General features: G+C 40.6%; 1 protein-coding gene across 1 annotated transcript in view; it reads left to right on the forward strand.

Moving 5' to 3' along the window:
• The window catches only part of LOC139464316 (uncharacterized), an 83,735-nt gene extending 66,717 nt beyond the window's left edge, over positions 1 to 17,018 (forward strand). The window contains exons 2-4 of the mRNA XM_071245836.1: positions 12,004 to 12,165; positions 12,596 to 12,679; positions 16,881 to 17,018. Of these exons, the coding sequence (XP_071101937.1) occupies positions 12,004 to 12,165; positions 12,596 to 12,679; positions 16,881 to 16,909 (275 nt within the window). The 3' untranslated portion in view covers positions 16,910 to 17,018. The remainder of the gene's footprint in view (positions 1 to 12,003; positions 12,166 to 12,595; positions 12,680 to 16,880) is intronic.
• Positions 17,019 to 17,915: the final 897 nt, after the last annotated feature.

The following is a 17,915-nucleotide window of genomic DNA, read 5'->3' on the forward strand; positions in this document are numbered from 1 at the left end:
TTTGAATTTTCTCATGCTAGAATGTTAGGATCAAATGAGGTGAAATTATTAATTTCATTTGGTTCCTTTAAAACTGTTGTTTAGTTAGTGGTTTAATTCATGATTTAATCATATGTTCCCATATATTGCATATATTTGTGACGGGTGTCACCGGTGGGGCAGGATACGCTTACCTTTTCCCGAACACATGGTATCATCACTATTTGATAGTGATTCTTAAACACATGCTTATGATATAGTCGGGATTGTACAATCGACTCTGCTTTATGCAGAGATTTCTATTGGATGTGGAAAGGGTTTTGTCGCTTTATTTAGTAGAAGTTTTCATGTTTGTGATCAGGACATTGGGGAGTAGAAGTATACAGCAGTAGCTGCAGAAGCAGTAGATGTTGACGTGGGAGTAGATGGAGAGCTCACAATTCACGACCACTGTTCTAAAATATAGGGGCGGTGGGGTAGCCTATAGCTTAAAGCCTTCGCTCGTCACGTCGAAGTTCCGATTTCGATTCCCCAACTGGGTATCATGTGTGAAGCCTATTTCTGATGTGCGTTATATTGCTGGAATATTGCTAAAAACGGCATAAAACCGTATTCACTCAGGTAAAAAATAAATATTCATACCCTTTAGATTCATTTTTCAGACTCACCATAAAGAGGTTAACAATAACATTATAGTTACTTTTAAAATTATACGTATCCTTTAAACACAAATGACAAAAGCACATTCACAAGAATTAAGCTAGGATACGTTTATTTTACTAAAGAGTGCAAGTGTTAGTATATGCATTGCAACCCCCTCGCAACGATATACTGTTAATCTGAAACCGAAAATTAATGAACATCTATTCTTTTTCAAAGGGTGTAATTCAATGTCGTAGTTTCAAACCGATTGCCAAGACTAGTGCCTGATACCTATTATAAAAAAAACAGTAAATGAGTAAGGGCACTGATACATTCCAGGTCGACTTATTCTGAATTCAGAGGGGCAACGGGTGGCCCAGTCGTCTAAGGCGCCGCGATTCGCTGTGCAGAGTTGCCTCCCTTGGGCACCCCCGAATCCCGGTTCGCCCCGATTATGTTTCTACGTTGGTCAGTACCATACCTGTGCTCTTGGGTTTCACCGATGTGGATTACGTGTAAGACCTACATCACTTTGAGCATTCCTCCCGCATTAAGCTGACACTCGGTGATATAACTCTAATACTGTTAAACCCGACTCACTCACTCACTCAAAAAACATGTACATCTATGATAAAATCACTGTTAATAACCGTCAATGAATTCCCATTCGACACACTCGCTCACTCACTCTACCATTGTGTCAACGTCATTGTGTGCGTTATTTTTAAAAAGTCAACACTCACTCTCTCACTCTACCATCGTGTCAACGTCATTGTGTGCGTTATTTTTAAAACGTCAACACTCACTCCCTCACTCTACCATTGTGTCAACGTCATTGTGAGCGTTATTTTTAAAACGTCAACACTCACTCACTCACTCTACCATTGTGTCAACGTCATTGTGAGCGTTATTTTTAAAACGTCAACACTCACTCACTCACTCTACCATCGTGTCACCGTCATTGTGTGCGTTATTTTAAAACGTCAGACCTCTAAGTGCCTCACAACAACGATGAAGAAAACTGAGTATTGTGCTTATCGCTTCCTAAAGCTGTCAGTTTTAATACAGATCTCTATCTTTCTTTGTTAAGTGATTAATGGTGAGTGTGTGTACGTGTTTCTCTCTAGGGACAGAGTCAAGTGGATGTTTTAGCTGAAACACAAGGCACCACATGTCAACATATGACAGCACGTGGTAGCGCATGGTACCAAGACGCAGCCCATAGCAGAAAATGATAATATGGCAGTATATGGTTGTATATGGAAGTGTATGCCAGCATGTGATGGATGGTATATGCAGTACATGGCTCTATATAGTTGTATATGGCATCCTATTACAGTTTCTACTGGAATAGATGGGACTATACCGTACCATATATGAAAATGTATAATAATACTCGAGGTGAGGTGAATTGGGGTTAACGTCGCGTTAAAAAGGACGTGCAGTCTGGATAGTCTGTCTTACAGACCCTGATACAAATATATATGAAATACAGCCCATGCAAGTCTATAATGTTTGGCAAGTCTAGATCACTGCAGTATCAGGAAATGAAGAGAGTCACTGGGCTCCCTTTTATTATATTTTTATTAAGATAACTGAACAACTGTTTTTATGTACGATATGTTCATTTCAGAGACTAGATGTTAGTCTAGTAGTCTGGACTAATGCCGGTTTTGTGGTACTAGCCTACTGAGATACCATGCCGCAGTTTAATATGGATACCCACCCAGACACAGTATACTGACTCCGAGCCGACCAGTCTTCGTTTTACACCCTTAATGCTGTGTGGCAGGAAGGGTAACAACAAGTACCATATTTTAACGTCTTTCGGTATAACGCGCTTGGGGATCGAACCAGCGACCTTCCGGTCTCCAGGCAGACACTAGACCCACTAGACCCCTAGAGGCGGTCTGATAATACACGAGTAAACCCCATTCACCTCACCTCGTGTATTACATGACAACATACGAAATGAGGATGAAGAGCAATGAGGCTATTGTTAATATAAAAAAAACACGTATATGAATAAATATATATTATTTGTTTTTGCTTATATAATCATTTAGGTTGAAATTAGTAAAACAGTTTAATAAAATTGTCACCTTGTATGGAAGCTATTACATTAAAATATTTAAATGAAGGCCTGTGTTTCTAAAATGATACATTTCGCTGACATCAAATCAATAACTAGAATTACACTCACTTAGAAAACTGAATTCCAATTAGAATAACACATATGTGTTTTAAAAAAATCAGTCAAAGACAAATAGGATTCCATTTTAGCCATTCGTTAGTTGTTCCTAGCGCTGTCTTCTTAGGTGCTAGAGGACTTCACGAGGCTTTGTTTGAACTGTGATCTATCCGACTTACTGGAGTTTGAGAAGTTACAGCTACCTGTATATAGACTACTTACATGGAAATAACACGGGGTGCGTGTATATAGCAATGGCGATAAGTATTGGAACTAAACGGTCTCCTCTCCAGTAGGTAATGTCTGACGTTCAAAGATTAATACGTCTCTTGTTTCGATTTATCACTGTCAAACAATTGATTTTCTCACATCCATGTCAAGAGATTCTTAACCAGCTATTACTTCATGGGTTTCTTAGCCAATTATGACGTCAAGGGGTTCTTTTCAACTATGACGTCACGGGTTTCTTCATCGACTATAAACTACCATATTCTATATTATCTGTCTAGATACAATCGTGTATGCTCTTTCTCCGAAGATTTTAACGAGCGTCATACGACTCTTGCTCAAATATTGTTTGATCAAGGTTGCAACATTCAATGCCTCATCAAAACTTTCAAATGGTTTTATGGAGACATGATGAAGACATTTCCAAGAATCAGTGACAAATATGATGAATGATGCAATTCCCTATTTCGTACTGTATATAGCAATAGACTTGCCTTTGCATGTGTTTGTGACGGATTCACTGGTGGGGCAGGGTACGCTAACTTTTTCACGAACTTACCAAATATGACGTCACGTATTTCTTTTCCAACTAGGGTGTCAGGGAGTCTTTATCAACTATGACGTCACGTACTTCGTTACCAAATATGACGTCCCGTATGTCTTTACTAACTAGGGGGTCTGTATCAACTATGACGTCACGTATGTCTTTAACAACTATGAAGTTAAATGTTTCTTTACCAACCAAGCAGGCACTGGTTTCTTTGTCAAATTTATTGAATGACAATGACCCGCAATTAACAATCCCCCACTCGAGATAATATCCCAAATTGTTTGCCGGTGTATTTTCAACATTTATTCACAAGGGAGTGATCAACCATCGTACCTCGTACTTATTGCATCGGGGTTAAATACCGAACCTAAGTATCCTATCGCATATTTTCACGTTGGTTCAGATAAAAAGATAATCACTATCGTTGGTTCTCGGACAACATTGGTTGGTTGGTTGGTTGTTTAACGCCGCACTCAGCAATATTCCAGCTATATGACGGCGGTCTGTAAATAATCGAGTCTGGACCATACAATCCACTGATGGACATCATGAGCATCGATCCACGTTATTGGGATACGATGACATGCATCAACCCAGTCAGCGAGCCTGACCACCCGATCCCGTTAGTCGCCTTTTACGACAAGAACGGTCGCCTTTTAAAGCAAGCATGGGTTGCTGAAGACCTATTCTATCCCGGATCTTCACGGGTCTCTCGAGCAACGTCTGACTCTCCAAGTGTTGCATTCGTCGTCAACATGGCCTATTGATTTGTTCACAGAAAGAAAACTTCAGTATCACATTAGTGTTTTAAAGGATGTATTTTTTCACAATCACGTCTGAAAAACACAAAGACACCAACACTGATTCATGCAATAAGAACAAACGGCTGTGTTGCTATCCTGGAGTTGGGAGGGGGGAGGAGGCTAGGCGGAAATGAAAAATGGGCCCTCAGCTTGTAGATGTCAAAGAGGACTAGGTTCAACATAATCTAAAAGAACGACATCAAAGTTTTACCGGCAGAGAATGGACTGATTTGTCACCAGATTGCTTCTTAATACGACATCCTAGCAGTTGGCAACGTGAGTTATTTCTCGTGGGGAAGAATTCCCCCATTTGTGAGAAGCGGCTGATCTGAATATATCCATTAGCACAGTACAAGCTGTGGTGCAGGTAGGTGGAACGTGTGTCGAATGGGAATCCATTGACGGTTATTAACAGCGATCTTATCATAGATGTACATGGTTTTTGAGTGAGTAAGTTGGGTTTAACGCCACCTTTAAAACTATTCAAGTTCTATCACGGCGTGTCAGTTTAATGTGTGAGGAAAGCCCGAAATGATGCAGGTCTCAGACGTTTACCACATCGGTGAAACCCACGAGCACGGGTATGGTGCTGACAAACCTAGAAACATAATCGGGGCGAACTGGGATTCGAACCCACATTCATAGGTCTCTGTCATGCCCAAGGGACGCAACTCTGCACAGCGCCTTTAGACGACTGGGCCACCAGTGCTCCCATGCCGTTTTGAATGTAGAATGGGAAAACATTGATTGTTATTAACAATGAGCGTATTACCGATGTACATGGCATTGTGAATGTAGGATAGCGTCTCCATTGTGTTTTAGGGCTTTTGGGTATTTATTGGAGTGAATTGACAGGTTTATTTTGTCAATAGGTACCGTCTCCGACTTACTGATCGATAGGGCGGATATCTTGTTTGTTATCTGTGGCATCTTAATGAGGTCAAGCTCATGAATATTTCTTTCTGATATCCCCCGGAGAGATTTCGGTTAGAATCCGTTCACAGTGACCTATATTTGTCAAAGGGGCGACTTAATTAATTTTGTGGTCAGACTCGGTGACTCGTGCAATCCTACCCCGTCTTTGTTCATTGGAATGTACGCGCGCGCGTGCGTGAGTGCATATGTTTGGGGAGGTTATTCATAAGGGTTGTTTGTTTATTGTTAACACCTCACTCAGCAATAGTCCATCTAAGCAGTGTTGTGTATGGGTATGTACGTTCCATACATGTATGGAGAGTGGTGGGGGTCATCATATAGATGTAAACTCCACTGAAGGGAGATGGGGTATTATATAAATATGTACTCTCTCTCTCTCTCTCTCTCTCTCTCTCTCTCTCTCTCTCTCTCTCTCTCTCTCTCTCTCTCTATCTATCTATCTCTCGCTCTCTCTCTCTCGCTCTCTCTCTCTATCTATCTCTCTCTCTCGCTCTCTCTCTCTCGCTCTCTCTCTCTCTCGCTCTCTCTCTCTCTCTCTCTCTCTCTCTCTCTCTCTCTCGGGGTGTTTCATTTACTTGCATGCAGTACGCGAAATACAGTACGGTAAGGACAGAGGGATCAAAGCGATCATTTACACCTTGTGACATATGTCGCGACAAATGCATCAACCGAGGGGGGATCTGTCAGGATTAGACAGAATGCGTCTGTGAATAAGTCATGAATTAATGCATTATCAGAAATAATTACCCTTTAAGGCAATCAGTTTCCCTGTCTGTAAGAGTCGAACACACAGTCTCCAGACATGGGGGAAGCTGCCTGTAAGTCTAAAACCCCAGTGGATGGTACAACGACAGACAGTATGTCCAGCACGCATTGTTAGCTTCCTGCCATCGTTGGCCGTTCTTCCCTCGCCACATTGCTACGCCATCTTCCTGAGGCAAGAGAGTTAACTGACTATAAAAGTCCAGTTTCCACCCTTGCCGAAGTAGGCTGGAATTACTTGTCTCGATCGTAGCGCTACCAGTGGCCATTACCAGTTATGTCCCTTCTAAGCCTCTCCTATGGACCAATCAGATTCCACCTCTCGTATTACTTGCGTTTGCTTCACACAAAACTTCACACAAAACGGTGGAAACTGGACTTTTATAGTCAGTTAACTCTCTTGCCTCGGGAAGATGATTGCTACACATACGCGTTCTATTCTTAATTCCATTTTCCCTGGAATACATATCTCCTTATTCTGAATGCCAGTTTCAACTTGTATACCGGAAGAAAAGTCTTTGCCATTTGTGACTCCCTACCAAAGGTCGAGACTGCAAGAAGGATGCCTCCACTAATCCATGCAGTTTAGAAGTCTCCTAGAACATTTTCGAATATACTGAACAAAAACGTTAGGGATCAGGAACATTTTAGGGATTATTTTTCCGGAAATGGTGTGCTCAGTCTTCTCTAAAAATAACTATCCCCACAAATATTCCTGATCCCTAACTTTTTTTATTCAGTATATTTCCATCGTTTACTACAACCATCACTTTCAGCTATCATGTTAAAAATACTGTCTGGCGTAAACCCAAAATATTTCTCTCACTTTTCTCAAACCCATTTTCAATAACATGTACTATTAACAACGTCACATGGAACCTTATCGACTGAAAAAATCATTTACTGTGTAGCGGAGAGAATATAATGGTTTTAAGAAATGGGGGCTACAGAACTAATTTTTTGCACAGAATGAAATCTTTAAATCCGCTGTAATACCGTCATGTAGCATTAATGTAATCAGAATAGATGTCGAGAGAGAGTAGCGGCTCCCGGGGCATCAGATCGACTCCGATGCATTCAAGAACTCTCTTCTTTATGGCAGAGTTGAAGAAGTTCTTCAAACAGGCAAACCAGACTCACGTGTCAGAGCTCTTCTTTGTGCAGTTATCACTAAATAGAGTCATGGGTACTTATTATTATGTTAGAACCTTTCTCGCTCTAATAGGGGCGTTAAATGTCTATACCGTTTGCCAATTATATTTAAACTGCCACTAAATGTTCAAGGTCATTAAACCGCTTATTACATGAGGTAAAGTTACCCGTGGAGATCCGGGTTAGAATAGGTCTTCAGCAACTCATGCTTGCCGTAAAAGGCGACTATGCTTGTCGTAAGATGTCGTTCTTTTATATTATGTTGAACCTAGTCCTCTTTGACATCTACAAGCTGAGGGCCCATATTTCATTTCCGCCGAGCCTCCTCCCCCCTCCTAACTCCAGGATAGCAACACAGCCGTTTGTTCTTATTGCATGAATCAGTGTTGGTGTCTTTGTGTTTTTCCGACGTGATTGTGAAAAAAATACATCCTTTAAAACACTTATGAGATACTGAAGTTTTCTATCTGTGAACAAATCAATAGGCAATGTTGACGACGAATGCAACACTTGGAGAGTCAGACGTTGCTCGAGAGACCCGTGAAGATCCGGGATAGAATAGGTCTTCAACAACCCATGCTTGCTTTAAAAGGCGACTATGCTTGTCGTAAGAGGCGACTAACGGGAAAGGTGGTCAGGCTCGCTCACTGGGTTGATGCATGTCATCGTATAATCCCATTCGATGCTCATGATGTCCATCACTGGATTGTCAGGTACAGACTCGATTATTTACAGACCGCCGTCATATACTTGGAATATTGCCGAGTGCGGCGTTAAACAACAAACAAACAAACAAACAAACAAACAAACGAACATACAAACATGAGGTAAAGTCAGATTTGCCAACACAGTAAAAAGGCCAAAGTCAAAAGACTTATGGCTATGGTTTGATGAAGAGTTAAATAGGTTGTAGTAGGAATTCGAGGGGTATATTGGGTTTAATGGTGTCGCGTATGGTTGTATACCGGAGGCGAGTGGTATAAAACCTAACGAACGACTCTTAAAACCCCATGTACCCCTACAACGAATTTATCTTACCGACATGAAATGAGGTGTTTGATTGAGCTGAGGTTAGCTTGCGCTATGTCACGTGAAAAAGCGTGCGGCGTTGCTTTGAATCGGGGTATAAGGAATTTATTCTGCCTGTTAGAAATTTATTCTCGGGATACACAGTTTTTTATCAAGATCACGTGGACCAATCAGATTTCATCATTCTGACATGGAGGTATGACAGACACTTCTATCTTTAAAGGCTCAGAACAATATCTTTGATTGTGTTTGTGTGGCATTTGTTGTATTAGCAATGAGGACAATAGACTTCTTTTTTATGTTCTGAATACGATATTTCGGTACAGATGGTAGTATATTCATCAAGATGACTCCAGTTGGTATCGCCATGGATTTCTTCTTATAGAAAAAATATTGTCGCTTGTATTTACAAGAGGGAAACCATAAAAATTAACTCAACGCGAAATCAAGTTATAACCCAGTCTATTTATGGAAACTCTAAATTTGAAAAACATCAATCGATTTAATGCAACCAATTATGCTAGCCAATATGCAATTTGTATCGTTGAGACTGCGAGGTTAAAACAATGAATCTCCAAGAAGTGTCATGCCTATGCGGCTGTGTCGTATTAAAGCCCGCGACACCTTGGACCGCTTCCTTGTTCTAGTGGAAGAGCGTCCCCCGGGAGAGCGGAGGATCCGGGTTTCGGTTCCCGGCCGCATCATACCAAAAGACGTTAAAAGATGGTACTTGTTGTTACCCTGTCTGGCGCGCGGCATTAAGGGGTTAAAACATGGACTGTCGGCTCGGAGGCAGTATACTGTACACGCGCATGTACGTCGCTATATAAGTGCAATAATCTTGGACGCGGCGTTAAAACCAATTTCACCACACCTCACAGTGACACCTGACACCGTGATACCTGACACCCTCCGGTGTGTAGAACACTGTGTTCTATTCAACCCATATTGTCAAGTGCAGCAGGTTCAACAGAAAGATTTTAACCAAACTTAGGGAAAATAAAACAATTTTAAATACCATAATACCCTGTTTAGGTTTCCCCTACCTTCGCTCACGTTAACTCCAATCTTTTGAGACAAATATGAAACTAATAGGTTTCATTCAATATTTGAGCTAGTAATCAAACCATCGTTGAAAATAGATTAATTAATATGATGAAAGAAAATGCTTGCTAGTGTTTCGTGTTTCCTCCTTGTATAGGATGTTTGTTGAACTCAGTGAAGACGTGTTACTGGAAGGTTTTGCTTTAATAGTATATGGTTCGTTAGTGTATGGGATATACATAGAACATAATCAGTGTGTTCAACATATCCGTTCTGGTAATCTTAAGATGGGAATTATAATCATTGTCAATGCTTTATTAGAATCCTGTCGTTGGACACCGATCGATAGCTAGAGGTTAGAAGATTGAGAGTGACACGTAATAACAGAAATCACTTTCTGCAGACGGCACCACTGTTTGAACTACCAGTTAAGGTGAAGAAAAAAACAATAAAGTCAAAAACAAAACTATAATTTTAGCCTCATTTCGGGTTTGTGCAGCTCTTAGAATGAGCTCGTCGACCACCTTAACCTTTAAAGCGTTATCTCATATCCGTTGTACACTGTGAAGATCCGGGTTAGAATAGGTCTTTGGCAAACTATGCTTGTAGTAGACGACTAACGGGATCGAGTGGTCAGGCTTGCTGACTTTGTTGATGCATTTAGATCGATGCTCATAATGTCAGTCACTGGATTGTCTGGTCCAGATCCGATTATTTACAGACCACTGCCACACAGCGGGAATATTAAATGTTAAACAGCAAACAAACAAACATATATCCGTTTCTGTAGTTATAAATTCATTCAAGGTTCAGACCAAAAAGGTTTAACTTGTAGTAATTCACGTGTGAGAGAAATGCATTTGGTGTATACCACTCAGTGATATCTAAAGCAAATGTATGCATAACCCTATCACTGAAAAATACCTTTATGTAATGGTCACGTTCTGTTTACTTGAAATAAGCTGCGGGGATACGGGTGGCCCAGTCGTCTAAGGCGCCGCGATTCGCTGTGCACGCCAGAAACCTATGAATGTGGGTTCGAATCCCGGTTCACCCCGATTATGTTTCTAGGTTTGTCAGCACCATACCCGTGCTCGTGGATTGCACTGAAGTGGTAAACGTCTGAGACCTGCATCACTTCGGGCTTTCCTCCCACATTAAGTTGACACGCCGCTATATAACTGAAATACTGTTAAAAGCGGCGTTAAATCCATTCACTCACTGAAATAAGCTGCATGGGAAAAGAAAGTATACACCCATGTTTGATGGTGGCTAAAATGAAACAAAAAGAAATGGTTTTTCTATGGTGATGTATTTGATACGGTAACAAAGTTGTCTTTTGGACCTTAAGTGGTGTTTCGGCGACCGTTTTCAGCCTTGTAACATTGTAATTTCTTGGTCAAATTCAATTTTCAATTGAAAAACCTTGGAAAGTTGAAGTCATCCCTCTTTTCACACAGTCTTGTTAAGAGTGTTTGTCGCTCTGAATCTTTATGCACAGATCTAAACATGAAACAGATGAGGCGGCTTCACTGGTCTTTATTTCTAGTTCGGGTGGGTACATCAAAGGGAATTGGGTATTTGATTGTTATTGAACGATATCAAATCATCGATATACCTGAAGCTTAAGTTAAACTTCTTGGCCAAATTATCTTGTTTTGACTTTGCCAACCTGAAAAACACATAAATATAGATGTATGTCAATGCAAGCGACTAACCAGTCTAGATTATGCGCCGAAACATATAAGGGGACCTTCGAAAATCAGTGATGACACCAGGTGCACACAAAAAGGCAAGCATGTCTTGTCTGTTGACACCCATCGCTTTACAAAGAGGCGGGATTCTACTTATCAACACTGACTTCGTGTAAACGTACAAGTTGCATGTCAATCAGGGTACAGATCCAATGTTCATTTCGTAAAAATAAAGGACAAGGGTTGGCTCATTCGTTCCAGCGACGCAGTGTGTTGTGCTGGGATTCTATACCCTTGGGTTTGTGTGATGATTCTTGGCTTGTCAGAACCATACCCGTGTACGTGGTTACCAGAAATGGTAACTGAAGAAGAGTCCACAGCGTTTACTGACAACGCATCGGAACCCAGGCTCGAACTCAACGGCTCTGACAGAGCCAGACATATGTTGTCTTTATCTATAATACGTAACTATATTTGTTTGTTTCTGGGGGTTTTGTTTATAAATTTGGGACGCTGTGTTCACCTCGTGGTAAGAGCGTTCATTTGCCATACCAGCGAACCAGGTTCGATACACACATGGGCACATTTCCCATTTGAATTTATCTGTTTGAATGATTGAATATTATTTTACGCTTTGAAAATTCTTACTCTATCTTTGTCTGAGAATACTGGTACTGCATCTATGCAGTTTGTTGGCGTCTTTAACATGACACAAGGCATTCGACGTCTCTGATGGTCATAATGTGTTTCGGGTTTGCACAGTCGCCATCAAAACCTATATGCGTTCAAAAATTATGATACACCTAGTCATCGGAAAACATTACATTGACCTCTGAGGCATCACGGGTTCATGACAACTTTTACGCCACGGGTTTCTTGACCAGCTATGACGTCACGGATTTCTTGTCAACTCTGACGTCATTGATTTCGTAACTAACTCTGACGTCACGGGTTATGTAATTAACTATGACGTCATTGGTTTGTGTGTTGCAGAGTTGGAGTCGCCGTGTCCGAGGGAGTGGCTGTACGTCGGCAGCCAGCGCTGTGCCTATGTCATCCCGTCTGATATCCCAAACAGGGAACTCAACATATTTTGCCAAGTTCAATTTGAAAGTCAGTTCCTACTCCTAGAAGATAAACCCGTGTGTATCAAAAGTAAGAACCGTTTTAATGTTATGTTTAAACGTATCACATGTTGTGATGGTCATTTTTTATTTTCATTCTTTTGTAATTTCCAACAAGTTGAACGATGAAGTTCTTTCTGGCCGCAAAATATGTGCCAATGATTATCTTGTAAAGCAAAAAACAGATATATATACATATATTCTATGAATAGTATTTTTCCGTTAAGGCTTCGAGCTGTTTGAAATAAATCGGTTGTTTTTTCTTTAGTTTATGTCTCCAATGTTTGGTAGATGGTCTGAAAACGTCCGGGACGCACTCGTTGTATTTGTATCTCTTTCTGACCTATTATAAGGGAAGAAGGGGTCTATTCATGTATTGTGCCGCAAGCCGCTGTCACGAGTTGTGTCCCTTGGGAATGTCCCACACAACAATCAGCATATCCTGTTGTTTCTTTTCGTAGGTTCAGAAGACGACAACTTAATATATGCCCCTGAAGACTTGGAAACGTCACAAGCTAGCAGAAGGAATAGATTATTCAAGCGAGGTAACCCTTCTTATTCGTCAGTTCAACGTTTCGCACTCAATTCCTACTACTGTCGCGCAGAGTGGCATCCCTTTGGAACGCCACAAACCTATGAATGTATTTCCGAATCCAAGTTCGCTCCGATTATGTTTCTAGTTTTCATACAGCTCCATACCCGTACTCGTGAGTTTCACCAAATTGGTAAATGTCTGAGACCTGCAACACGTCGGACTGCAACACGTCAGCTGACACGCCGTGATATGACTGGAATACGGTACAAGGCGGCGTTGAAGCCATTCACTCACTCACTCACTAGACTACTACTCCTATAATGTCGTAATATAACTGGAATGCTGATGTAAGCGGCGTTAAACCAACTCACTCACTCACTAGACTACTACTCCTATAATGTCGTAATATAACTGGAATGCTGATGTAAGCGGCGTTAAACCAACTCACTCACTCACTACACTAGTACTCCTATAATGTCGTAATATAACTGGAATGCTTATGTAAGCGGCGTTAAACCAACTCACTCACTCACTCACTACTACTCTTATAATGTCGTAATGTAACTGGAATGCTGATGTATGCGGCGTTAAACCAACTCACTCACTCACTACACTACTACTCCTATAATGTCGTAATGTAACTGGAATGCTGATGTAAGCGGCGTTAAACCAACTCACTCACTCACTCACTACACTACTACTCCTATAATGTCGTAATATAACTGGAATGCTGATGTAAGCGGCGTTAAACCAACTCACTCACTACGACTACTACCGTTATTTCAACTGTACATAACGTCAGTTGTTTCACACACAAAGAAAGCATAAAAACTAACGCTTTACGTTAGATTTGACAGAACTTTGGACTTCCAAATTGGAAATAACGGTACTTTGTGCTGTAACGAGACGGGTATGCTGTAATGAGGTCTGTAAAGAGACAGGTATACGGGAATTAGGGCTATAAATATCACTTTCGAACTTCTCTTCTGCAATTGCCGTTTTTCTTTTTTCCAGTGTATTCGAATGATCTAATCATGAAAAATGCATAGTAGCCCAGAAAATAAAATAAATGAAAGCGACAAAAAACTGTTTCCATAATGATAGGAAATCGCTACCAAAAGCAATGCACGATTACGACTGTGTTATGAGCATGGGTTACGGAGAATCCCTTGGATTTATGATAAATAAACACACTTTCTCACTCCTTGTTCACTCTACCAACAATAGAATTGTGACATCACTAAGCAAACCATAGTTTCTAAAAATTCAGTTTGAATTTTAAATCGACCGTTGTGCCGTGTGGAAACTTCTTTCTGATAATAAAAGATGAAACTGATTAAACAGACATAAGACGTGGGAACACCCGGTGTTATGTTTCAGTGATCCATTAAGATCATTTTAACCTCTTTTTGCCTTAAGCCCAATGAATCTGTTTTGCCGGATGATTGAGACTGGATATCTTCTGGCATTGACATTTTATATTCACAAACAATCGTTCATAAAGAGATGATTCGGTGGACTGCCGATAGTTTAAATTTGGCACATATATTTTACAGTCAAACTACAGGTTCATCTTTTTATTGTCTATCGCAAACAAGATCTGTTAATATTTCACACGTATTTTAGTAAAAAATCTTCATTGTCAAAAGGAGAGACATTCTTATGAAACCGCTTTTCTAAAAATGCAGAGAAAAATCAGAGGTACTTTCATCCACTGTCTTGTGATGTAGCAAACACGGCTGCTGCACCATCAGCCGCATCATCAACTGCATCATCACTGACACACCTGTACCGGCCAGAACATGTAGTTAAAAAAATGGACATTTTCATGTCAAGGATAATGAATAATTATTATGGAGGATATTAAAAGAAATATACAAATTCATATGTAAGATCGTCTTGCACAGCATAGGCGCGTCTATGGACATTATTCATATTTCCAGATCTTTAAGCTCCACTGAAACATTTCTGAAAAATAAATTTAAAAATATTGTTTGAAGGCTAAATTATGACAATGTCGAGCATCTGTCTCTTGATTTCCCACTGGAATTCCGTCTTATATCAATCCAATTATTCAAACTGGTAATTTGATTAATAAAACCGTTATTTGATAGAACATTCAGGTAATGTAGAAGTACCCACAACCACCTGTCAAGCTGCGTAAGTAAATGTTTCTCAGGCACATATTATTCAGGTGTGACATGAGTTTAATGCGGGGAGAACACTTTATATTTTTTCCAAATAATAAAACCAACAAACGCAACTGAGCACACCATTAACCCTTTACTATAATGTCAGTTGCCAAGCGTTTTATTTAACGGATAACAGAGAATGCTTCATTGACAATAACAATTACTGACGCGCAGGTTTTAAACTGACGCTCTGAGAAACATTTCGCGTTTCTTGGCCTAACTTTGTTGACATATCCTGCCATAAGTATATATTTGCCATTAAAATCTCATCATAAATGTCACAGGTGTTTTAGGAACACGTACTTTCCATCACAACTTATTCATTTGTCAATATCTCACCGATTCTTCTAATTGGATTCTGGAGGGAAATCTTTTCAGGGATTGAACCAGATAATGATTAACGAAATGTGAAACGTAGTTCTGATTGAAAACATAATTTCAGTTGTCATTTAAAAATCTCTCGGAAGATACAGTGATACAGGATACAGGGTAAGCCTGTGTTTTAATAACTTCAACGCAATCAGCTAGCCTCTTGCTGGGGCTGGTACGACTGTACAACACTTGAGACTGCCAGTGTTTAAAACGTTTACGGGAAATTGAATTAAATTTATCTTATTGTACACGTATATATCCTATCGTTGCATACATGAACAAATATCAAAACGCAAAGGTAAATAAAACAACAGGTAAAAATGAGTGAGTGAGTGAGTTTAACGCCGCTTTTAACAGTATTCCAGTTATATCACGACGTGTCAGCTTAATGTTGGAGGAAAGCCCGAAGTGATGCAGGTCTCAGACGTTTACCACGTAGGTGAAACCAACGGGTGTGGTGCCGACAAACCTAGAAACATAATCGGGACGAAACGGGTTTCGAACCCACAATTATAGGTTTCTGGTGTGGCCAAGGGATGCAACTCTGCACAGCGAATCGCGGCGCCTTAGTCTACTGCGCCACCCGTGCCCCCAAGTAAAAATGAACAAAGATATACACAATGTATGCTTGACGATTGACGAGATGTATGACCAACTGACCGGCAGCCTGAAAGTCATCAGTACTACAGATGTAACTACTGGTACAATAACTCACAAAACACAGTGCTACAGTTGAACCCTCTGGTCAGTATGTAATTAAAGCTACATTGTAGGTCCCTTTTGGACCACAGGAAATATCAAATTTTAAGGGTCAAGAAAACTTTAAATATGATTTTGAAATTATCAGACGTGTTCAAATTGATGACAACTAGCCATTTCTTTCTTAAACTTGAAAGATACACTACAGGTGAGAAAGGCTAAATCAGTGGAAAATGTGACTATGAGCAAGTCTGCCGCCTAATATATATATTTACCGTTGTTGGATTATCTTTACCTACATCCAAAAAAATCAGCATGGGTCAAATATGACGAAAACTCTTCTTTAAAACTCTACAAACAATTTTTTCAAAACATAAGCCCCGCCTATACAGAGGCGGTCGGGTAGCCTAGTGGTTAAAGCGTTCGCTCGTCACGCCGAAGACCCAGGTTCGATTCCTGACATGGGTACATTCTGCCGTGATATTGCTGGAATATAGTTAAAAGCGGCGTAAAACCATACTCACTCACTCACCTACCTATACATGTAGTGTTGTAAAATGTCCAGATTTGTTCTCGTCCGGATAAATGGTTTGATAGGCATTACTTAGAAATTGACGGATGACAAAGTAGACACAATTTATGGATAACAAGTGTTAAAGAAGTTGTTATCCATAAATTATGTCTACTTTGTAGTTCTCATCCATGGTCATATAGCTTTTATAACGCTTTCAATTATTTTTTTAAAAGATGCAGATCCTGTGGTTTAAAAAAGGACCTTTTTTCCGTTTTAAAGAGCGAGTGAGTGCTCCACTTTTACAAATATTGCAGCAATAGCCACCACCAAACAAGGGTGTATACTTTCTTTTATCAGAAATGCCTCCCTTTATGTATTTGTGTTTCTTTTTTCTCTTTAAAATTCAGTTTATCTTATGACAGTTTCTTATCCAGTGTTCGGCAACGCGGGAATCGGACGCTGACGTCGCCATGGTGACCCACGCGCCAAGGCCGATAACTATGGCTGAACGAGAGGAAGAAAATGGCGACGAATGTTGAACGATGCTGTGTAATTAGAAGTAAATAAAAGTTTTAAAAAAATCTTCTTTTTTCACTTGAAACTCGCACTTTTGTAACACCGGTAATACAAAAAATGTAACTGAACTTCTGAAAAAAGCTCCGTCCAAATAGGGGGCTGATTAGTGTCAGAAGGCGGGGATGAGGATGCTTGTGTGGAATTGATTTCTAGTTAGGAGGAGCCGAGTGTGCCTTGGGGATATGCATCAGGTCGTTTCTACTTTACCAAATCACTCACTCACTCGCACCACTTGACCATGGTGCTTCTTTCAGTTTGATTTGGTGTCCTTGAGAAGTAATGAGTGTACCGTTATAACAGGTGAAATTACATACCGACGTGCTGCAGGCGACAAGGGTAGACAACTCAACACACTGAGACTGATATTATTATGTTCATTGTAAATTCGGCTTCGCACCAAATGTATGTTGATGTTGGCCAATGGCCAAATCCGTTGGGCAAATCCAGACACAATGTTGGGTTAACCTCGTCTACACGCAGATAAGGAGTGAGTGTGGTATGTGAGTGAATGAGAGTTGGGTTTAACAAAGCCTTCAACAGCATTTCACTGAAACTGCGTGTCTGCTGGGTGATGGAGTGAGTGAGTGAGTGAGTGAGTGAGTGAGCAATATTCCAGCAATATCACGGCGGGGGACACCAGAAATGGGCTTCACACATTGTACCCATGTCGGGAATCGAACCCAGGTCTTCGGCGTGACGATCGAACGCTAACCACTAGGCTACTTGACCGTGATGCAGGATAACCCGAAGTGATGCAGGTCTTCTCACGTTTATTAGTTTTGTGAAATCGTCAAGCTCGGGTATGGTGCCGACATTTCCAGAAAGACAATTAAAACGAACCGAGATTCGAACCCACAATCACTTGCGACAAAAATGCACCGCGAATTGTGGCG

The sequence above is a fragment of the Haliotis cracherodii genome, unplaced genomic scaffold, assembly GCF_022045235.1.
Source record: "Haliotis cracherodii isolate W230 unplaced genomic scaffold, xgHalCrac1.p SCAF_17, whole genome shotgun sequence".
NCBI lineage: Eukaryota > Metazoa > Mollusca > Gastropoda > Lepetellida > Haliotidae > Haliotis > Haliotis cracherodii.